The sequence below is a fragment of the Zootoca vivipara genome, chromosome 1, assembly GCF_965207765.1.
Source record: "Zootoca vivipara chromosome 1, rZooViv2.hap1.1, whole genome shotgun sequence".
NCBI classification, from domain to species: Eukaryota; Metazoa; Chordata; class Lepidosauria; order Squamata; family Lacertidae; genus Zootoca; species Zootoca vivipara.
Genome location: NC_142582.1, coordinates 77,788,276 through 77,813,147, shown reverse-complemented (window position 1 = coordinate 77,813,147; position 24,872 = coordinate 77,788,276). Strand labels below are relative to the sequence as shown.

General features: G+C 43.0%; 1 protein-coding gene across 5 annotated transcripts in view; it reads right to left on the bottom strand.

The window, feature by feature from the left end:
* Positions 1-3,324: 3,324 nt before the first annotated feature.
* The window catches only part of ANO1 (anoctamin 1), a 146,164-nt gene continuing 124,616 nt past the window's right edge, over positions 3,325-24,872 (bottom strand). For all 5 annotated transcript variants that reach the window (XM_088668442.1, XM_035117017.3, XM_035117065.3 and 2 more), the window contains 9 exons: positions 24,458-24,569; positions 23,448-23,505; positions 23,002-23,102; positions 22,061-22,206; positions 20,468-20,620; positions 14,889-14,941; positions 11,186-11,370; positions 8,897-9,002; positions 3,325-6,945 (listed from right to left, as the gene is read on the bottom strand). In XM_088668442.1, the coding sequence (XP_088524568.1) occupies positions 6,685-6,945; positions 8,897-9,002; positions 11,186-11,370; positions 14,889-14,941; positions 20,468-20,620; positions 22,061-22,206; positions 23,002-23,102; positions 23,448-23,505; positions 24,458-24,569 (1,175 nt within the window). In that variant the 3' untranslated portion in view covers positions 3,325-6,684. The remainder of the gene's footprint in view (positions 6,946-8,896; positions 9,003-11,185; positions 11,371-14,888; positions 14,942-20,467; positions 20,621-22,060; positions 22,207-23,001; positions 23,103-23,447; positions 23,506-24,457; positions 24,570-24,872) is intronic.

Sequence of the window (24,872 nt, the reverse complement as noted above, 5' to 3'; positions counted from 1 at the left end):
TCCATGTTGTGCCATGTTGACAGTTTCAGCAGAGCAACCATTTCAGCTTGACAATTAGAATGATTGCTCTTTTCTCCCTCCATGTATGGTTCTGGGCGTTCTCCTGACCCGCCCCCCAGAGCAAATTGTGGGGGCACAAGTGGCACACAGGGGAGGGGGAAAGCTCTGCTGCCCAAGCAGTTGTTCTTTTGAGGGCTTTCATTGGTGGGATTCATTAGTTAGTTGAATTCTATCAATTATAGGTCGGTATGGACATAGCTAGAGAATAATCTTCAGGTTTTTGAACAGGTCCAACGTTTGTTCAGAGACCAGCAGAAAGATCACACTACGTGGTGGGGATCTCCTAAAATTTCAGACTTTAGGGGAATATAGCAATACAGTGTCAAAGCCTACCCAAATTTAACAGTCACTTTATATTGACACTGCAAGTCCAGCAACCCTTTGTTTTTGGTTTTCCCCTATTAGAGGACTATAGAGTACTGTGAAATGGCATTTGCCTGATGGAGCCAATGAAGGAATATTAACTATACAAAGAAATATTCAACAAAAAACTAAAGCAGCTTTATATGCATTTACTTTTCTTTTTTTAAAAAGGAAGCATTATATAATTTTCTACAATATTATATACAAACCCCATTAAAAATAGTAAAGAACTATAAAACAAGTAAAAGCATTTATTATTATTTAATGATCTCAAAATAATGAATGTTTATAAGTATATAGTCTTCATATTTACAGGAATGTATTAGGACAACATTTTAAGATAACTCTTTACAGTTTCTTTATTTCCCATCGCTTGTATTCAGCATATAATTCTGAACTGGGCAATCCATCTACAGTACTTATAAAATTACAAGCTGATAGAGCGTGAAATGGAATATACATTTTCTATGGGTGTGTACATTCATCCTGGTTTCTAGTTAAACTAATAGCTCAGGATACATTTTACACGAATGTAGGCTACCTAGAGAGAAAAGCAGTAAGATGGAAGTGACAAAGGGATTGATTTTTGCTCGTGGGAAGAAGAGGCTGGCACCTCCTGCATTCTGTTCCTGCTGCCTTGTTTCCCCTCATATTCACCCCAATCCAACAAGCATAATCTGCACATGCAAATAGGCTTCTGGGATCATGTCCATGCCATGAGTTCAATGTGACTAACTCCCATGTAAGTGTGCAAAGGGCTGCAGCCTCCTTCATGTAGATTGCTCTTTTGAATATTGTCCCATCAAACATACACAAAATAACCTCAGTTACGAACACAATTGTCAATTATATAAACAGGCGTAGCCGGCGGCTGTAACAAGTCATTCAAGAATTTATAGAGACAATGTAAAATAACATAAATGGCACAACCACGTGTTGCAAAGTATATGGTTGTGCCATTTATGTTATTTTACATTGTCTCTATAAATTCTTGAATGACTTGTTACAGCAGCCAGTTACGCCTATTGTCCCATCAATGCAGAAGGAAATATCCATCTGGCACCTGCACTCTGTGTGAACTTTGAACAGATGGTCAATGCTAAGAGCTCTAAGGTTGCATACAGATGCACCTGCAAACAGAATTGGGGGCAGATTGCTCCCCTCCGAGGCGAGTTCTGCTGCTTCGAGTGTGCTCTTCAAAGAACACACATGCCGCCTCCAGATCTAACGCCACACACATTTTCATTCCTATTTATCTGCTCACACATCTGCTCGGCAGCGTAATTATTTATATCACCTGTATATCTAAAAGGGGCACATCTTTATAATGCTTTAAAAACTGCTCCAAGAAATCATTGGAGTTGGCTTCATGATCGACACAGGAGTGTTAGCCAATCAGAGCTGTGCAAATCCAGCTTCTGCCGGAAAAAAAATACAGAAGGGTTTGATCCCGGGGGAAAGATTGTGCATTTGCTAAAAAACCAAAACAAAACACTGAATGTGCTATCATGGCTGGCTCATCAGTGATATTTTGTGCATTGGTTTGCATACTAAAAATACTGACCATTGGTTAGGGTGGGTTTGATGGAACTGATTTTCAGACATTCCCTCTCTGTCCAGTAGATCATGAATGGGGAAACCTCCCCCCCCCCCGGTTTTGCTGAACTATCATTCTCAATATTCCTGGCCATCGGCCATGCTTGCTGGGGCTGATGGGAGTTATACTCCAGCAACACCTGGAGAGCCTGGAGTAGATGATGAACATTAAAAGCTGAAAGAACTGGCTACTGGTTTGGTGGAATGCTACTATGTGTAGGGATCTCTGGATTTGGGATGGTATCCAATGCTAGATAGAGCCAATAGAATAAAATCCATTGATTTGAATGCATCTACTCTGGATGTGTCTAATAATGGATATCATCTGGCCAGTCCTAGCATAACCTGGGGTGTGTAGTCTAGGTCGTGTCTTAACTACATTTAAAAACGTAATAATTGAAGTTTACAGGCCGAGAACAGAGCAGTTCTGGCGATCACACACAAGACTTTCTAGCCTAATAGATAACATTTTCACCTCGATGCTGGATGCTGTGGACAACTAGTAACATGCAATGGAAATGCAGCATCCAAATGGCATCTGGTGAAACACTCTCCCATCAGTTTCAAGGGACAGATGGGAGCGTCAACTTGCATTCACATTATACATGCAATGTCCATGAATGGGTAACACCTCTGCATCTCATGTGCATCCTCCCTGCATATTGACATCAAAACCCATACCTACAGGTTGGCAGCAGGATCCATAGCCAATAGACATGTACAGATGCTTTTCCATGTTGTAAAAAGCTCTTACCGCTGCCAAAGGCCATTGTTGGATCAGGGTAAAAGTGAGAGAAATTTTCTATTGCTTTCTGTGAATCCTGTATCAATAAAGGCAGACAAGGCTGACTACAACGGTAACATACTTTTAAGCAAGTTTTTTTTATATATAAAAAAGGTGACATTCCTGCAATTCAATATATAAGAAGCAATTATAAACAAAAACAAGCCCTTTATTTAAAAACAATCTTTGGTTAGATTGGTATTTTAAACATGTTGGACAACATTTTGTTAACTTCCATGTAAAGAGTGTTTCGGACAAATTATACTTTAGAATGAATTTGCTGCATACTTTGTATAAAAACTAACAAGTACTACAAAACTATGTGATGATTTTGCTTTTATTTTCTATTATTTTGCAACAATGCTATTTTAATTGAAATATAACACTCTTGGACATTTGGTTTTGCAACAAACCATACAGTAAGTTAATTTGCAATATAATGCCAGGCTTTGGCAGTTGCGGATGAAATTGATTTTTGTTCTCTATTAAAACTAAATTTCACCCTCGACTTACACAGCATAGGATTTTTTATTTTTTATTTGGTATATATGATGATGCGCTGCAGTTCATAAGTAGGAAGACTGTTATCTGAACATTTCATATTGTACGTAACATGAAGCAAACATTCTATATTTTGCTTTGTTGGTTTTGCTCAAGATATGCATAGAAGGTGTATGTTAAGAGGGAGCCGGTGCCCTGCCAGGAACACACACAATAATGGGGCATATACACATGTATATGGGGCAAAATTAAGGGGGGGGGGTTCTGCTCAGGGTGCTTGCCCTTTTGATTCTACTTCCATCTTTGTGTCCACCTGCATCACTGGGGCTATCTATCTAGGATGCCATATTTTTGGAGCAATCCTATCCTAAGCAGTAGGCCTGGCACTAGATATAACCGTGGAGCAGATGGACCTGGCAGGTATGTTCTAGCTCTCAGACTTGTTATCCGGAGCTTCCTCTTGGGTTACTTTCCCTGGAGACTGACATTGGAAGGAATGTTGTCATGAGCCTTGGCTGCCCAGACCCTGTCACCAGTGCCATTTGTTGCCAAATGTTTGCAAATTGTAGGGAGGGTATGTGATGGTTGCCTAGCAGCCACTAAACAGATTTTCCCAGTTCTTTCCTCCTCCATCCCAGGAGATGGAGATATGTTGCCAAAAAGACCCAAAGGAGGCTGTTGGGCCCTCAGCCTGTAAGAAGTAGCAAGTGTTACTTGTTGGGGGTCAGCAACAGGTGTGTGTGTGTGTGTGTGTGTGTGTGTGTGTGTGTCTGTCTATCTGTCTATCTATCTATCTATCTATCTATCTATCTATCTATCTATCTATCTATCCCTTTATGTTTTACAGATGGCATACAAAAAGTACACTTGCTAATCATCACATTTTCCACAACATAATGTACCTGAATATTTTTTGTATTCTGGAAAGTGCCATATAAATGCTAACCGTTACTATCAAGTCTGAAGGACGTGCATGTGATCTGCTCCCAGTTGCTGTTATTTTAAAGAGGCATGCACTCAATTTTACACATAGGTGCTCTTCAGATGTGATGAGAGGCATGCATATCTTGTACTTGGCTGTCCGTATACCAGTACAAACTGTAAAGTGACAATTGCAATCGAGGGCTAGCTAGGTGTTCATAGGAGGATTTGTTCAACTTTGAAGTGTCCAGAACAATTTGTGGATGGTAGACTTGCAAAGGCAACCCAGGCTTATTTCTTTCTGCATGGCACTTGATAGGGTCATAGGGAAAACTGCACACAAAAAGGGGATTTGGCAGGAGATGCAACATGGAAATATTTATATGCTGATGCTAGAAGCCTCCGACACAAGATGAGGGAACAGGAGAGCCTGGTGTTAAAATAGTAGTATAATAGTAGGCACATCAGAGATATTCTGGAATGGACAGAATAGGTAGATCATCATACTATAAGCTTTATAGTAAGCTCAGGGAAGAGTGTATTTGGGGTAGTGTTGCTCTGAATGTTGAAAGTGGACACAGAGTCCCAAAAGCTAGAAAAATTAAAAGGTCTATTTTCATCCACAGAATCATTGTAGGTGGAAATATCTGGCCCAAAACACAGCTTAGAACTTGAGTTCTATTATCCCCACTACGGCAAAGGTAATATTAAGTTGTAATCCTATATGTGCTTACCTGGGAAAATTTACTTCCCAGATAACATGCATAGGCTTGCTCTGTTGATCTTAAACTTGATTAAAAAATATCCTCAAGGATTCTCAGGAATAACTCCATACCAGAATCTATACTACCGGTATATTTGCAGAGGAACACCCTTGGCCCAGCACATGCTCTGATGGGCTCTTCTTCCCTCAACTCAGCCTGCTATCACTCTTCCTCTTGTATTTCACTTGCTGATTCCCCCTTTCTGCCATTCATTTCCACTCCTTCCACACACACACCCATTTCTCCTCCCCGTCTCTTTTGAGCCGACAGGAATTACAAGCTTCACACAAAGAAACCATTGTGTGAAAGAGTACTTTCTTAATATCTCTTCTGAGCATGCTGCTTGTTAATTTCATTGAGTGACCCTGAATATTACGAGGGAGAAATATCTCTCTCTCTCCTTGTGCCAGTCATAATTGCATAAGATATCCCAATTTAGTAAAAAAAAAAAGCCTCAAATGTTCATAGAGAAGATGCTCCAACCCTTTGATAAGAGCGAAAGAATTGAAAGCAGCAGAGAATCTGGAAAGTGGCAGAGAACAATATTTGGATACCTTTGTCAGGGAACTGGGCAGCTGAGTCATTGTAACTGCTTATCTAAAAGATGCTTTGAGTTACGATGCTCTGGTCAGTGAAATGATAGGGGGCTGTGGTATCTGGAACTACGGGATGTAATCGAAGATGGGATGTCCAGCTACACTGAGCAGGATGACCTGTGAATGTAATTGCTTGGGGAATAAGTTCGTTTAACATATTCCTTCAGCAACTCGGTTCCTAGGTTTGTGGAGGGCAGTGCAATTTGCTAGCAGCTGTGTGTGTGCTCTTTAATTCGGGGCACTTTTTGAAAAAAGGCCCCTCAGTGCTTGGGGAAATTGTGCTGTTGCTAATATTCCTTCTTGTCCTCTGGACCCCCTCTGGAATGTGCACTTAGACACTCTGGATTACTAAACATAAATGCCCTTTTCACAAATCCTTCATCTTTCACATCCGAAGGAATGAAAGATATTCAAACAAACTGCTCTCAGTAGTGCTGGGCTGATGGCCCCATCATTTTGTTCACTGGCGCGAGTGAAGTGATGAATTGGATTCTACCCCAGATGAGAAACAAAATCTTCTTGCCACTGCTTTGGCTTAAGAGAAAATATTGCATGTTCAGCATAGAGCCCAGGAAACACAACAGGATTTCTGCTTGCAAAAAGGTCAGCAGATTGAAGCACAGTTTTTCTTCCTCCGTCTTGCAAGGAAGAATTCCACAGGATGCTCTTCATTTGCTTTGCAAACTGTAAAGCTCCCATACAGCTTATCAGGAATGGGGAGCCTCTAATTATTCAAAACCCTCAACCATTTTTCAATAAATAAGCTAAAGTAAAATTCCCAAGAGAATAGCCTACCTGTTCTGTTTTTTTAAAATATAAAAACAGTGATAGTTATAAGCTAACCATGAAATATAGATATATGTAAAAAAGAAAAAAAAATCCCTGCATTGCTTTTTGTGCAAATAAAACCCCTAAAAGATCCTTGTCAGAAACAGAATATGGTCCTCCATTTTTGTAAGAACATAATTTCTCACATAGATATAAGCAAAATGGTTGCATATGCTTAAACATGCACCAGGCTGTTAAAGAATCAAGTCCTATCCTTTAAGTAATGGCTTGCTTATGAGTGGAATGCCCCGGAATAAAACCTCTTCCTCTTCTACACTTCAACATGACATGAATGAATGGAAGACGCACTCCCTCTATGGCTCATTGACAACCTGGGGCTATGGTTGTTACAGTTTTCACCTTTCCTTTTCTCCTTGCCCCCCCAGTTTTCCAGCAGCTGCAGCTTCCCCTGTTCTTCTTTCATGAAGACTTCCACCATCAAAACTTTCTCCTTATGAATTTGCTGGCTGATGTCCTTGGGAATGTCTGGGATAATCCAGTCCACAAAGTCACTCATAAACATGACCAAGTTCTGAAAATAAGAATTTCGGAGCCAATGTTAGCAGACAAAATGAAGCACTTTGAAATTCCAATTATTACAATGGAGAGCTCAGTATTTGCAAAAATTTGTCCCATGGAAGTCTCCGGAACAAAAACATTGCTTAACTTTGACTAGATTGTGTCCTAAATCATGTTCCTAAACAAGCCTGCTTGGAAGCAACCTTGACTGAAATCAATGGGAATTACTTCTACAATTAGGACTGATATGCTAGACATATATTTTTTTATTTTTTTATTTAGAAACCAGAGTTATGTAAAATTAGTGTGCAGTTTACAACTCTCTGGCATACATGGCCACAGATATTTAAGGCCCACTCCCAAACAAAACCAGCCTTTCATGTGAATAAAATCCCCCAATGTCTGCCTGCATGCAACTCTCCTTTTCTAAATGTCACTTTTTATACATGAAGATTAAGAAAGAAAAAGTCTGTTTTGTGACACACAGTTTTCCTCCCTAGCTTCTCTGGTCACATGGCTAACATCTGCCTGATCTAATAGGCAGGGGGTTGGACTGGATGGCCCTTGTGGTCTCTTTCAACTCTATGATTCTATGATCTATGATTCTAATACATCTGTAGCAGAAGACACATGTAACACTCTTCATATCTTACAACACATGTACCTTTTCTTTCTCAGAAATGAATTTCCTGGTGGGAAGTGGTAATACTTAGGCCCTCAACTCATAGAGAGTCAAATTCAACAAATATTGGTTCAGAGAATTTATTTATTTACTGTACTCTATTTTTATCCCATCCCCCCCCATCCCACCAAAAGGAGCCCAGGGCAGCCACCCAATACCCACAAATAAAACAACATAATTCAAACACTACTAAAGTCAAAACTATCAAAGCACATTTCAAACAATACATAATTCTAGCTACTAAATGTACCACCCCTTCAAGTACAAAATGCCTGGCCAACAAAAATGTTTTAAAATGATGGCAATGTATGTGACAATCATCTTTCATCGGGGTTTGTGTGTGTGGATTTGATAGTAGGGGTGCTGCCAAAGAGCAAGGTCATGCTGTGAGCTACTGTGTCCCCCCCCAATCTATCTCCATTGGTGGCACTACAAGCAAGGCCTCAACCATTGATCTCAAGGCCTTGTCTGGTTGGTATTGGAGGAAGTGGTCTTTTACGTACATAGACACTGAGCTATTAAGGGCTTTATGATTACCAGCACATTGAATTGGAACTGGTGGCTTCAAAGGAAGCCAAGGCAATGGTAGGACAGGTAACACATGACCCAGTCTGGCAGTCACAGACTTCTTTGCCATCTTCCAGGGAAGTCCCATGTGGAGCACTTGACCTAGTACAAACAGGTCACCAGAGCATGGGTTACTGGCACCAGGCTATCTTGGTTGAAGAACAGTTGTGCTGGCACAACAGTCAAAGTTGGGCATAATCTGCACCAGATGTCACCTAGCTATATAGTGACTCCTTGTATCAATGAGTAGACAGACAAGAATGGCCCCTACAGGAACCCATAATGTGACTGCCATAGGGCTGAGCTGCAGTTTTCCAATGCTGCAATATAGCGCCTCCAACTAAGTCACTTCAAAATGGCACCATGGCCAATGGTGTTGAAAGTTGCTGAGAGCTCAAGGGGAACTAACAGGGTTTCATTCTCCCCACTTCTCTCCTGATAAACATGACTAAGGCTATTTTGGTGACAAAACCAGACCTGGAGCCAGAGTAAAATGGGTCTAGATAATATTGTTATTGATATGTGGGTGCTTAATGCTAGGGTTTAATAAATGTTAGGATTTAATTAGAACTGGGATGTGAAAATGGCACATCAGACCCTTGTGTCCAAGATATGTGTATTACTGTAGGTTATATTATATCAATGAAGTATTCTCTTTTCCAAGCTCTGTCTGTTAATACAGAGCCACCTTAAATGATTTTGGGATATACTTTACCTGAAACACTATTACAAATGCAAGTCTTGCTGCTAGCACGGCCCAGAAATCCTTTGCAATATCGTATTTAGTTTCAGACCATGGGGGATCTCGGTAATCTTTGTATCTGAAAAGAATAACTGAGAGTCAGTATGTTCAAGATGGGGATCTTGACTGAATACACACAGTATGGCTCTTGCAAAAAGCATGAAACTTTGCCAAAGTTTTGTTGCTTTGTTGTACCCTTATCATATCCACCTGTTGGTGTTGCTTAATATTTCAGCCTTCTTAGAGATGCTGAGAGAAAGTGTGTGCATGTATGTTTTGCGTACGTATGTGTGTGTGTGAGAGAGAGTGAGCATAGGCATTTCTTGAACAGAAAGGGCTTATTCCATGCAAGCCTCAAAATACATGTTATTATCACCAGTTATCTACGTAATAGTCCAGGTTGATTTGTGAGAAAACCAATCACAATCGGATCCTTCAAAAAGAGAATTTTGAGCGGTTTCTAAAACTAAAAATAGGCTGATACCTATTAAGTGATGTCATCATGTTGGTAATAGACTTAACTTTGCCATTAGCCCCCCCCCCTCCCCTGCATATTCCATCTACTGTAAGTGCAAATTAGGATTGGGGGGAAAGGATGCAGGTGGGCGGGGAGGTGAAGAAATGAGATGGAGCCCTTAACACCTGAAGTCCCATGAGACTTGCAATAGGAAAGTAGGCAGAGACCCTTTTGGACCCATTCCTGCCTTCTCCAGCCACCAGTTGGGGAAGGCATAGAGTGCTGCCTCACTGGATGGACTGAAGCAAAATATTTAATAAAACAAATAAACCGTCTTCCATTTTAAAATAGGAAGAGCTGGCTCCAAATGGAAATCTTATCCAGGAAAAGATTTGCTGTGGGGCAGAAGGGTTAACACGACTTTTTTAAATGATTGGGTTGGAGGCCAGGGAGAAGTTTACCAGGAATTTAATACAGTATATTGGCCGGGAGTTGTGCAGTATATTGGAAGGTGTTCTCAGCCCTCCTGTGTCATGCATGGAGGTACAATGAAGCCTTGAGGCACAGGAGTGCAGATTTTTGCACTCTAGATTTTCTGGATTCCAACTTCCACCATCCTTAGCTAGCACAGCCAATGGTCTGGGATGTTGGGAGTCCAGCAGCATCTCAAGGACCATAGGCTCCTCACACCTGCCCTAGGAGATGAGTGACACCAGAGATAGCAGGGTGTGTGGGGTGAAAGATATATTTTGGTGAAGGGAAGGAAGGGGTGCTAGCTGTGGTAGCCCTGAGTGGCTTGCACGTAATCCTGGAGAGATTATGTGGGAGACTACATTTGGGTTTGGGACCTAATGAAAAGGAGCGCTGTGGCTTAGAAGTTCAGAATAGCGCAGGGAATGGGCGAAGCTTATGTGGTCATGAGATTGTTCTAGCACAGGTGGAGCTGACCATTATATTTTCAACAATGCATGTTACTGGGATAACTAACGAGACAGAACAGCCTAGTCTCTGGTTTAGATCTTCAGATTCCAGTCTTTGGACCAGAGGCAAAAAGCATATCCAACAGTAATAGGCTTATGGATATATGTTCTGAGGTTGACCGGGCCTGTTCTTTTAAAGCATTGACCAAGCAAGCTAGCAGGCTTTCTGGGTGTTCTTTGATTACGGAATATAGATGCTGCAGTAGCAAGTAGAGCCTTGAGTAGCTGAGCTGTACTGTGTATTTGAAAGGCTGAGCGATAAAACAGCCACAAAGACAAAGGGGAGTAAGCAGCAGCCATAGCTTTTCATGCAAAGGCTGTGGGAAAGTTGGTCATCACGCAGGCCTCTGCGTTTGGTGGGTGTTAGACAAATGGAGGGGTCCTGTTCTGGCATGTGTCCCCTAACAGGCTGGGGTTGTTAGTGCGGACACTACTAACTAGAAATGCTTCACGGTGAAGGGGGGTAGTTTTAGACGGCTTTGTTATTCTCCCTTGGGTGGCAGTACAATGGGAAGAAATGAAATCACATCAAGGCCTCAGGTGCACTCTTATGGGCCATAGCTTTGGGGAGAGCTCAACAGTTTTCAAGCTTCGAGAAAGGTGTCAAGGAAAGGAAATGGTATGGCTCAGACCATGACAACTGAGACAAGATAGTCGATATACACAGAAGGAAGATTCGTATGCAGATGGAAGGTGGTAGCCACAAATCCATGTTCAAATACATACAACCTAAGTACATGTAAACTTAAATATGAGTCTTTCTGAGATGCATGAATGGGTCAACATCCCAGGAAAAATCTCTTTTAAAGAAATAACAGTATGTACCTGCATATTTGGACTGGGTAGCCAAGCTCCATAGCGTCATTTGGAGCTGTTCCATCTTGAAAATCGCTGACATTAAAATAGGATAGCGTATGGTTCACGAAGCCATGCATGGTGCCACTTTCACTGTACATGTACAGGTACACGAGGCGTGGAATGAAGTCAGATGTGAATGAGATCACAAATGCCTAAGCCATAAGAGTAAACAATGAGCGCAATATTCAGGCAATGCTTGACTGATTTCATAACCAAACTCAACTGTCTCCTCCCCCAGTTGGGCTTATGAGCAGATGGATTGCTATAAACCAGGGTGGTTTCAGGCCATAATCCGCAGATTAATGATTTTCTTCACTCCATAGAAGTTTTGATATTCGAACTCTAGAACTGCAGCAAATTGAGAATGAGCAATTGAGGTTGGCTGAGGACATAACATCATGTGGACAATAAAAAAACAGGTCCTTCATTGTTTTCTAATTTCAATATGGTTCTGCTTACAGTATAAGTGCAACATTTGCAGTGTTATACTCTCTCTGGTTCTATATCCACATATTACTACTACTACTACTACTACTACTACTACTACTACAGTATTTACATTAAGGGGAGTGTATGTTTAAGAATCCCCTCTTGATTTTGTTGTTGTGTGCAGTGAGCCACTTGAACCACTTTGCACTGATGTGGTCTGAAAGTAATAGCAGTTTGGGTCTGCCTAGGCAGATGCTACAAATCAAGGGCACCCAAATTTATTATAATCTTGTCAAACAATACTGAATGCCCATACCATAAAGGGGATGACACACAGTAGTTGTTTAAAAAGACCGGAAAATACTCCATCCAGGAAGACTCAAACGTTAAAAAATGCACCAATATTTTTGGTCCTTTATAATATGAATAAATCTTATATAATTAGCTCTGCTGGTGTGAGCACAAGAGGGACCACCAGAAAATTGAGGACGGGGGGAGCATTTGGGGAACATATAGTCATTTGCAAATGATCCTTTTCCAAAGGATTCTTATAAAGCAGGAGTGGGGAACTTGTGGCCCTCCAGATGTGGACATCTGGAGGACTAAAGCTACAGCCAGCATAGCCAATGGACGGGGACAGTACTGATTCCACACTCAGACCCATTTGGAAGCTTAATAACTGACACATATCACATTAAGGAAAAGGACAAAACACAGGACAAATGTCGTGCTTAACAAGCTTGGAAGCAAAAAGTCAAGAATGAATGTGGACACACAGAGGTGAGCATCAACCGGCACAGCTTCTGCCTGAGCACAACTGGGAGACAGTGCAAGAGCAGAAGAAGCGGGGGGACTTTCTCGTCTATTTCTATTCCACAGTTTCACATATTTTCCCATCACTGGATGAGCATCTTACATACATGGCTACAGGGATGGGCCACAATTGAAGGGGAAAAGGGAAGGAGGTAAGGGCCTCACATAAAGATGCAAATATGGCCGTGACTCCTTGAAAGACCAGAAAGACAGAGGAAGCAGGCACTCAGAGAGAAAAAGGTGGGCAAAGCCAGCTGGAAATAGAAGTTGAGCATGGCACTTGCTTTAGCTTCAGCTCATCTTTATGGCTGCCTTCCCAAATATATTCCTAACTATTTGGTGGACATCCTGCTAGTATGTTATGAAATCATTATTTGGTGATCTCTTAAGTTTTTTTTTTTTTTTACACTGCAGTGTCTTCCTGTACTCCAACTATAACAAATGCCAGCTGAATTATGTGAGCTTCGAAAGACTCTTGGGATGCACTTTAAAGCATGGCAAAGAACTGAAGACAAACCAACCCAAAAATAAATGATCACTGTGTTACATAAAAACATCCATTTTAACAGGGTATTAAATGCATCGAGATAAAACGGACTGTCCACTGGGCCATATGGCTTTTTCTAAATATGATATGCCTAATGACTGCAACCAGTTTTGTTGAGATGTTTTAAAAGAAGTAAGACACGTAAGACAGAACATACAACCTAGGTCAGCTATGTTTTCAACAACTGCCCCCCCCTGCCCCTTTTAACAGCTATTGCAGGAGTCAGCAGATTTTTTTTAGCCGCAGGCGATCCACTGTCCCTCAAACCTTGTGGCGGGCCAGAGAAGTGGCACCGGGGGGGGGGACTGGAAGAAGAGGCAAGGGGGGCAAGTAGTCCTCCCCACCCCACCCCCAGCCACTGTGCTTACCTTCCCTGGGGCTGCCGCCGCCGCCACTACCACCACTTCTTGTGGGTAGGCAGAGTGAGCTCCTCCACTCTGCTCTCTGCCCACAGGAGTACCCGTGCGGCAGCAGTGGTGGCGGAGGGAAGATAAGGACTGGCTCCAGAGAGGGGCTGCTTAAAATGGTGCTCAACCAGCTCAGCCCAGCCCCCTTCCTCCTCTAGGCAGGGCGGGGAGAAGCCAGGAGGAGGGAGGGAGGAGGCACTGCCGCTGTGTGTGTAAGGGAGGGGGGAGGAAATGGAATGGCGCAGGAAAAAATGGCACAGCCCGAACGAACAGAATCCTCATGCCGATCCACGGACTGTCTGTGGGCCAGATCCTGAAGGCTATTGGTCCTGATCTGGCCCACGGGCCTTAGTTTGCTGACCCCTGAGCTTTTGCCTTTAAGGAGCAGGTGTTAGACATGAGATGAAAAGAGTCACTGTTGGGCAACTGGTTGCTGCAGGTATCTGGAATGAGGGCTGCACTCACCTGGTAGGATAGGAATGGAAGGAAGTTTTGTCAGATTTGGTACAGTGTCTAAGAAGTTTGTGAGGGGAGGCAGTCTCAGGGAGCAGGAAGTCTTTTGGGTCACACTGCCTACCTGTGTGGTTGCTTATATGCTTCTGTAAGGCCTACTCACATTTGCAATGTACAACTGTACATTTGTAAAAAATGCAAAAAGAATACTGCAACAAGATGAGCTCACTGTCTTTTGCAAAGGAAACTGAAACTTTGCCCTGTGCCTGGGAAAGGGGAGCATGAGACAATATGCAGAACAATACATGTCTGCTTTGTTCCATGAAAGCTGAAATAGGGTAGGGCAAGTCAAAGGAACAAAAAAAACGACATTTGTCATTGTTGAAGAGTGTCCTCAGGGAGGAAAATGAGATTCATTATTATTATTATTATTAAATGGAGAAGACACAGGTGCTCTAAATTCCACTGACTTGGAAGCCTCCAGATAGCACTCAACAGTCAAGAAGTATAAAAACTGGGCTGACGTGTGCTCAGGAGCAGCTCATACTTTCTCTATCAGCTTCCCACTTGCTCTATAGAACTTGCTTCACATGAAAAACTATCTGCCTGAGTGGGAAGACTAAACAACAGCAGTGTCAGGAAAATCATTACCATACTTTACTGACAAATAGTCCTTTGCTAATAAAAGTTTTGAAAGTTATAAAAGTGACTTCTATTATTTGAGCTTTAAAAGAAATCTTGCGAAATTGAGAATAAAAGTTTGTTTTTGTTCCATGAAAGCTGAAATAGGGTAGGGCGAGTTAATTAAATAAATTAGAGCAAGATATTAGACTCACAACAAAACTTTGACAGTGATTTGCCTATGGCTGCCCAGTGAGCTTAATCGCTGAGTGGGAATTTGAACCGAGGATTCACTCCAGATACCACACCAAACTAGATGTCTATAATGTAACATTTCCAAGTAACTGAAAGGAAATTAAGAATTGGCGTGATCAATCACTATTTGCAAAGAATTACTTACATTGATGATCACAGCAAGTTTTCCTACACCTCTGAGGATATTATACCATATTCCTGGAGGGAAAAGACAAGCAGAAGGTTAAAAGACTTTAAAATGGCTACCCATAAGAATGGATAACTATAAATAACATCACTGTACAAGTTCAAGGTGTTGGCTTTTATCTTCATAGCCTAAACGGCTTGAGGCTCAAGTATTCTAAATACTATCTTCTGCCATACCATATGTATTGTCTCATACACTCTGCTCCATATGTGAGATCCTGCTTCAATCCCCTAACTGTTGTTCTTATTGCTATTTAGCTTAGTGATGGAGTTGTCAATTTGTTTACACTTTGTCCATTTGTGTGTTTGTGCGTATATAGTGTGTCCGTGCGTATATAGATAGATAATTTCCCCCATATAGATGTATTTCTATTATTTTATTTATTTCATCCCTGCTCTGGAATTGAAACGTTGAGTAAAGTATCATCTTCACCACCAGTGTCTGTTGTGACGTGGGGTTTGTGATTTCAGCTCTCTTGACAAACATCCTGGAGACAGTTCTCTAGTAACAGCTCTTTATTAAAGTGAACAAGACTGAAGACTGAGGAGAGGAAAGCTACATTTATAGGGACAGGGGACTAGCTAGGAAGGGATACATTTTGGAGGGAACAATATCAAGCAATCACAGTGCTGCCTTTTGGAGGAAACCAATAAGACAGAGGATCCAAATACAGCAGCTTAAATGAACCAATAGTAGCTGTACCCTCTGGAACCAAAAGGCAGTTACTTTATCCTAATGCAAATACAGACAATAATAATACAGATATAAAATCCTTTGACTCAATACACAACACCCCTCCCCCCCTAGTGAGCACAGCAGACGTAATCCCTCAGGTACTGTGGGGTCCTACAACTTCTACCTGATCTCCTGACAACAGGTGTTGCAGGTTCTGGATTGGGTGTTACCTGTGGTGGAGGGGCTGCTATAGGGGTTTCGTCAGGAACAGATGGAGTCCCAGACATCTCAGGGTCCCCGACCTGTACCTCGTCATCCTGAGGACTAGCAGACCCTGGTTCATTTGCTGAAGCCCCTGGTGACTGCACCTCTGGGCCATCTTCACTCTGGTCTCGCAGCTGTGCGTCATTAGCCAGGGATGAATTATCTGACTCCTCCCTGCTGAGCGCCCGGCGCCTCAGCTGATCTATATGTCTCTTCCAAACTTGCCCATTTTCCAAGGTCACATAATAGGACACAGGTCCACTAGCCCGGGTGATCACACCGGCCACCCACCGCGGACCTCGTGAATAGTTCCTCACCCAGACCAGATCTTCAGGGGCGAGATACCTTGTTGTGTCAGTCTCAGCCTGGGGGGTTGCTCTTGAATTACGGTTTGGCATTTTATCTGGGTGGACATAATCCAGCACCGTTACCAGTCTTCTACCTAAGAGCAGCTCGGCTGGCGACTTGCCCGTCGCAGTACACGGCGTCGCATGCTGCAAAAATAACATTCGCGCAATGCGAGCCGACCAGTTACCCTCCATTAAGCGCGCAATGGATTCTTTGGCTGTTCTTACCATGCGCTCAGCCTGCCCATTGGAGGATGGGTGAAAGGGCGCGGATGTGACCCCTCTTATAAAGTTATCAGCCAAGAATGCCCTGAATTCTTGGGATACAAAAGCTGCCCCATTATCTGATACAATGGTCTCAGGTAACCCGTGGGTAGCAAACAGCTGCCTCAACACCTTGATTACGGCAGCTGATGCCATGCTAGGGACCATCGCCACTTCTAACCATTTGGAATATGCATCAACGATAACCAAAAAAGACCTTCCCTTGGAATGGCCCAGCAAAATCTATGTGCAGCCGGCTCCAGGGAGTCCTGGACTGCTCCCACCAGTGGACTGGTGCTCTGGCCACTTCTGGCCGCACCTCTTGGCATGCCTTGCATGTTCGTACCCATTGTTCTATGTTCTGGTCCATTCCAGGCCACCACACATAACATCGGGCTAGCGACTTCATCCTGACCATTCCCGGGTGTCCCATGTGAAGCGTCTCAAGAACCCTGTTTCTCAGTGGTGCTGGGATGATCACCCTATCTCCCCATAGGAGACAACCCTTATGCATGGACAATTCGTGCTGCCTTGTCGCATAAGGCCTGAATTTTTCTTCATGCGGACCACCTGGCCACCCCCTCCCCACCCAAGTGAGCACACGGGAGAGAACAGCATCTTTCCTAGTTTTCTCAGCTATATCCGTAGCTGTTACAGGAGCCCCCGGAAGTGTTTCTAGCATCATAATGTGCTCCGCCGGAGCAGGATCCTCATTGCTCCCGCCAGGAAGGGGCAATCGACTCAGCGCATCAGCATGGCACAACTGTTTCCCCGGCACATGGGTCAAGGTGTACTGGAACCCATTCAGGAATATTGACCAACGCAACATTCTGGGGGAGAGAATTTGTGGCGTTTGTTTGTTTGGGTTGAACAACCCTAACAGTGGTTTGTGGTCCGTTTCAATGGAGAAATGGCGACCGTACAAATAATCATAGAACCTTTTGATTCCGGACACAATAGCCAGTGCCTCTTTATCAATTTGAGCATAGTTGCGCTCTGTGGGCGACAACGTACGGGAATAGAAAGAGATGGGCTTTTCCGACCCATCCGGTTCCCTATGACTCAGCACAGCCCCCAGACCGTATTGAGAGGCATCACATGCCAGGACCAGCGGCTTTGACTCATCATAATGAGCAAGGACGCTCCTGCTACTCAGCATTCCTCGCAAGGAGTCAAAAGCCTTCTGCTGCTCCCGCCCCCATCGCCACACATTCTTTTTCTGCAATAGTCTATGTAATGGTTCAGCTACCGAAGCTTTCTGGGGTAAGAACGAATGATAAAAGTTAATAAGTCCCAGGAATGACTGCAACTCCGTCTTGTTCTGTGGTCGTGGTGCCTCGATGATGGCCTTAATCTTAGCATCTGTGGGGTGGATGCCTGATGCATCAATTTTAAACCCCAAGAAATCCACAGTTGGCACCCCAAAACTGCATTTTTCTTTTTTCAGTTGCAACCCCACCTCCTTGAACTTGAGCAACACTGCACGGACACGCGCAACCAGTTCCTGTGGGTCTTTTCCAGCAATCAAAACGTCATCAAAAAATGGCAAGACCCCCGGCAGACCTCTTAACAGGCGTTCCATGAGCCCTTGAAAAATCCCTGGGGCCACACAAACTCCGAACTGTAATCTGTTAACTCTGAACGCCCCTTTATGTGTGACAATAGTCTGTGCTTCCGCTGATTGTGGGGTTACTGGCAGCTGTTGGTAAGCTTGTGCCAGGTCAATTTTGGCGAACACCTTGCCCCCAGCCAGTTTAGCCAACAGATGTGATACGACTGGAATGGGGTATGAGTTTCCCCTGAGTGCCTTATTGATAGTACATTTGTAATCTGCACATATCCTGACTTCCCCATTTGCCTTAAGGGGCGTGACGATTGGAGTCTCCCACTTAGCAGAGTCCACGGGTGAGAGAACTCCCTGCTTGACCAATTTATCCAGCTCTGCCTTGATCTTGGGTTGCAGTGCAAATGGCACTCGCCTTGGTTTGAGTCGGATTGGGGCCACACCGGGGTCCAACTCGAAGTCAACTGGGGGCCCTTTATAACAACCCAGTTTTCCATTAAAGAGACCAGCAAATTCCTTGCATAATGCCTCGCTCATCTCAGGGCAGGTTTGGATTGAATTAAGCCCTGAGATACTCAGTCCCAGGGCGGGGAACCAGTCAGTGCCCAGGAGACTGGGGCGACTGCCCTTCGCAATCACCAGTTTGAGTACAGCCTGTTTGTCCCGGAACTGTACTCTCACGGCACACATTCCCATAACATGGATGCGGCCTGCTGAGTACGACTGCAAGGTTGCCGGGAAGGGCTCCAGAGGGGGCAACTTACCCCTGGGGAAGAATGTCTTCGCGGTCTGGTCCGACACGATGGTGAATGCAGATCCGGAGTCCACCTCCATGTCGCACTGCTGACCCTCAATCTTCACCTTGACGTGTGCCTTGCCTTGCGCTGGAAACTGCACGGCCCTCCCGTTGATCTCCGTTACGTAGTGGCAGTCCTTTAGAAAACGAGTTGCTGTGGGCGGTCTGCGATGCTCCAGTCTAGGTGCTCCTGTTGCTCCCGACGCCGCCGATCTACAGACCCTGGCGATGTGACCCGTCTTTCCGCACGTCCGGCACATAGCATCCCTGAAACGACAACTCTTCCGCTCATGGTTTCCGCCACAACCTGGGCAACTGCCTCGGCGATCTTTGTGCACTGTGCAGGCCTGACGCACCAACTCGACCCCACGGACTGGGCTCTGGCTCGGAGTAGCCTCTAGCTCGTCCATGGCATGCGCAACTTCTATCTGTGGCTTAGTGGCCTTGCGACTGGCATCAAGCTCCTCTCTTTCATAATTCTCCGTGGCGGTGGCCTCTTTCAAGGCTGAAGCAAGGGTAACCTCTTCTTTAGCCACGATGCGTCTTCTGGCTTTCTTGCTGCTCAGACCACCAATAAACCGATCCAGGAGAGTCTCTTCCAGATTTTGGAAGCCGCAGTGCTGAACGAGCTTCCGGAGTTCAGCCAGAAATGTGGATACAGACTCCCCAGCATGCTGCTGCCTCTTATGGAACTCCATCCGCCGGGCCATCTTGGTCTCAGTAGGCGCCAAGTGGCTTGTTAGGCAGGCAAGAATATCTTTGAGAGATGTCTCACTCAGCTTCGCTGGAGCAAGTAATGCCTTGGCCAGCTTGAAGGTCTCGGGCCCACAGTAGCTCAGGAATGTGGCCCTTCTTTTGCTGGCATCGGTGATCCCTTGAGCCACTGCAAAGAACTCGAAGCGTTCGACGTAGTCTTCCCAGGTGTGGGGCTCTGATGGCTGGAAGGGCTCCAATACCCTTGGACTCTCCATTGTCCTAGCGGGCAGGGTCGTCTTCTCAGCTGGCCAGTGAGTCTTGTTCTCAGCTGCAATCCGGACTCTGAGGCAGGGTTGTGTTTAACCGCTCCTCAGCATTCCGGATCCCATCCTCGTCGCCAGTTGTTGTGACGTGGGGTTTGTGATTTCAGCTCTCTTGACAAACATGCTGGAGACAGTTCTCTAGTAACAGCTCTTTATTAAAGTGAACAAGACTGAAGACTGAGGAGAGGAAAGCTACATTTATAGGGACAGGGGACTAGCTAGGAAGGGATACATTTTGGAGGGAACAATATCAAGCAATCACAGTGCTGCCTTTTGGAGGAAACCAATAAGACAGAGGATCCAAATACAGCAGCTTAAATGAACCAATAGTAGCTGTACCCTCTGGAACCAAAAGGCAGTTACTTTATCCTAATGCAAATACAGACAATAATAATACAGATATAAAATCCTTTGACTCAATACACAACAGTGTCATCATCTCATCACCTTATGCAGTTAGTAGACCTGAATTTCCCTAGTAGAATAAAGGATTGAAATTTAAAACACAAAACTAAAATAAGAGTCCTGCCTCCTCCATCACAGTTGGCAAAGTGACATAAATAAGGAATAATATTAACTAGTTACCGTGCTGTTAGTGAACTGCTTACCTATATCTTTTGCTCTTACTGCAACTGGCCTTCTAAGCTCAGTAACAAACTTCTTTGCATCCAGACGTATTTCAATGATGTTGTTCAGGAGTGCAAACAAGGGAGCCAGTGGGAAAGATGCAACAAACAGGGTTACAAACCCAAACTGGATGACTGAAAATTAAAAAGAAAACAGTGTAGTTTGCACATTATGCTGTTCTAGATGGAATGTATTTTTGGAAACAGGCGGTGCTAACTACTGAAACTACAATACTCACAGATCATATGCATATGAATATAGGTAGGTACTGACCTTGTAATGTTAACCTACAGTAGGCTGCCTGCTGGTTTATGTTTTCTAGAACTTCATGAGATAGCAACTTTCTTTGTAGGGGGATATAATACCTTTTATTTCAGCGAAAAACATACATATTATATAAAAATGGACTTCAAAGTTAAAATGGCTGGCAGTTTTTCGAAAACCAGCAACTTACATGAAAACTACAAAAGCTCTGGGCTAATTAGTGTAGTTTGGAATGGAAAGAGGTCTGCTTAATTATGGACTGATCATGATCTTCCAAACCAGGGATTTACTTTTTGAAAATCTCACATGGTGTCTATTTGCACTGGCCTCTATCAGTCCCTTTGGTCATGGTCAAATGCTGTACCAACACCATGCAAACAACATGTTTGTTGACATATTTATGAGTTATATACAGTTAATTGAACTGGTGATCTCTTGAAAGTTTATTGAAGGCATTTTTATTGACAGGTAATTGTTCACGTTTTTGCCTTTTGGTGTTAATTGTATTTGTATGATGTTGTCAGCCACTTTGGGAAAACTTTTGGAGAGAGAATGAGGTACAAATATAAGGAGTTCAGTGAGTGGATAATATGGAGATGACTAGATTCACCATGTTTTGCTTAGAAGCCTTCCAAAAGCATCTGTTTGTAATCTTGAAGACAAAGTGTTGGACTAAATGGCACTTTGTTCCGAACCTGCAACATCCACGTTTCACATGGTTTCACCATGATCTGCTATAATCACAAATGTAAAGCACAGGATATAGTTCTACAAGGCAATTGCCTCAACCTCTCCCTCTCCCTGCAATGCTGTTGGGCAGAAGCTGGCTGGATTGAGTGGCAGGAAGACTTTGCTCAATCCAAATCATACCTCCACCAGCCCAGGGCAAAGGGTGTTTAGACTGCAGTTCAGATGTACACAATTCTGCATAGGATCAGAACTTCACTATGGGTGTCACTTTGAGATATCAAGGAACACATGAGAATTTACAATTCCAAGTAGAAGAAGGAATGACTGCTCAACTCTTAGAAAGAGGCTCTCCAAAATTTTTCTTACATATTCCATCTTATGCTAACAAATCATATCCAAAATAGTTTATAAACAATCCTGCCCTTGAGACCGAGTCCATTTATTGAAAAAAAAATGCATTCACCTATTAAAACTGACCATTACGCATCTGTCACTGATTAATTCTATGCTCACTTACTCTTCTAAGTCTATTGGACTGAATGGAGTAGACTTGTATAGGGTAGCACTGTAAGCTATTAAAAAATTGAAACCCTCATTTAAACACTTGAAATCTCACTCACTCATTTCCATGTATTCTGGAGTAAGACCAGCAAAAGGCTCCAGATTATAGTCTACTTCATAGCGTTGTTTTTTCTTCAAATATTCCTCGTGGTCTCCAGGACGCCGTCGTTTCGATTTCAAGTATCTTATGAATTTTTTCATTTTTCTAAGAGGAAACAATAAAAACAACTCTTTTAAAAGTCTCAGTAGTTTTGTAAGAGCAAAAGACAAAAAAACCCAACCAAACAAAAAATTGTGAATTTGCTGATTATGAAAATAGTTATATAAGGACTGTGGAGGGGAACGAAAGGGTCCCTCAGATGTGCACAAGACTTTCCATGAGTGCCTTCTGAGGCTTCCGTGCTTCATCTCCCAATCTACTGTTGCAACAAGGACTCTTCCTGAAGTTTATTTGACCTTCAGAGATGCCTTGTCTGAGAGGCACATTGGAAGGGTAGGCCTCAGAAGCCTTACTGTAAGTAGGGCTACTCCTTGGACTCAGTCTAAATATTTGCAAGGCATCTGAAAAAGTAAATGGGATGAGGTCAATACACTTTCTCATACTAGTCCCTAAGGATGGCAAAGGCTGGTATTATTAATAGGATAATTTGTAGGAACTAGGCCTTCATTTATTTCAATACTTAGAATTATTTTCAGCTTCTGCTATTACCTGTTAATGAACAAATTTAACTTAATTTGTTTTCACTGTAGATTCAGAATTCTTATTTATTGTCCAAGATCTGTTCTATTCCGTTCTAGGAACCATATTATTGAAAAGCAAACCAATAACAAATGTTGAAAATGGTATAATAAAGCAAATGCATGTTATTTTATAGTATGTAGCATAGCTCTCTTCTTGCCTTCTGCCTTTTGGGCAAACAAAAAAACAACATAGCATTTCTATTTTCAAGTTGATATGCAATCATTTTACAGCAGATGGTCTCATTCCTTGGCTACTTACGGAATGCCAATTTCAAAAAGATTGTTCTGAATCAGCTGTTTGCCCAACATAATAATGCTAAGTTGTATACACAATTCCATTAGGCAACCACCGGGAGCACACTAAAGGAGAAATAGAGATACATAGATTAGGGGGTTCTAGATAACGTAACACAGGCTTATATCAAGACTTTGGTTCATTCTCCTTGTGCCTCTTACTGCCTCTGAAATTCTGTTCCTGAAAGCTGGGGGACCCTCTGGAACAGTGTGAATAGTGGCTACAGGGGATGGGGGTAAAATTAGTGAAAACTGCTTTCTCCCCACTTCTGTCAGTGGGATCCCTCTGCTGGATCAAAAGCCTTCTGTGGAATGATGTTTCCCTTCTGTGTGCAGATGGTTAAATTTGTATCCACACCATGGTTGTTTTCTAGATCAGAAATAAGCATGCACAAAATGAACTGCAGTTACCTCTTCCATGCGAAAAGAATGAAAAATGTAGACATAATCTCCTGGGCGTCCAACGAATCTAGGAAAATTCAGAAACAATGATTGGTCTTTTGTTCTGCCTATTTTAGAGGAACAAGCTGTCACACTCCTCCTGCAACATCTCCCATACATCCAGATAGAATCTTTGGGATAAATTCCAGTTGGGATGGTATGCAATCGTTCTCTCGGGGCAAGAATTTCAGCATTGTTTGTCCGTTTGTTTATAGATTGTTCTTTAATAATAGTAAGAATCCTTCTCTATCCTCCATGTGGTGTTTTGAGGGATTCTCCTGTCCCATCCCAGAGCCACTTTTGGGTGTGTGTGGAGCACGCAGGAGCAGAAGACAGGGTGTGTGTGTGTGTGTGGCGGGGGGGGGGGTAAGCACCATTGCACAAGTGGGTATTATTGAATGGGGTTCCACCAGTGGGACTTATTAGTTGAATCCAGTTATATAATCTGCAGGGCAATGGCTCCTAGTCCTCATTGAGTAGTGATCCTGATATAAATGGGCGAATTTATCTATTTTTGTTTCTCTCAGTTTTTCATTTTTATAATCTTGTGTTTGGTTCTTCACATTTCTGCATCAGTGTGTGATTTTTTTGCAAATTTCTAATAATATACACATTTTTTCCAAATAAATTTTGCTTTAAAATAATGCATTTTTCTGTTATTTTCAGTACTATATGCAATTCTACCCACACATTATGCTAATATGTGCATTTTTGTACATATTATTACCAGGCTCCCCTGGCTCTCTGGGCCCCAGTACCCTTTCCACTCCCATGCCTGGGCCCTGACTTTATCTCAACAAATGTTCAGAGTCAGCCTAGGAAACAATTAAATATGTAATTATTTCCTCCTGCTACTCACTGGTTCTCGTATAAGGTCTCAGAGTCAGCTTGAAGTAGTAGTTACAACACTTGAAGTTACACATTTAATTCACCTTATGGTCTTTGAAAAAGGTATTGAATTCACTGCTTGTTTAACTCACCGGCCCTTGAAGAAAGCCACATAGAAAATAGGCGTGTAGGCATTGACAAATTTCAAAAGGAAGGCCTTGAAGATAAGACGTTCTTCAAAACTCTTGTCTGTTTTCGGAACCTCTGTGTAAATAAGATTATTGTAAGAGTGCTTGAAAAAAAGCATTCAAATAGCTAAGTTTTAGAGCCTGCTAAGATTTAAGATTTTGGAAGACTTCTCTTGATCTGTTTAGTTGTTGTTGTTTTTTTTAAAAAGAAAGGGTACATCCTGATGGACTTGTCTGTATGGTGATGGTGGAACTAGAAAACTTCCAGCTTCCAGCAATCTGGTTCATGTCTGGAGCTGCATGCATTGTCATGCCTAGGTATGGACTACATTCATTGGAAACATCAGCCTGGTTTGATCACAAGAAATGTATCTCGGGG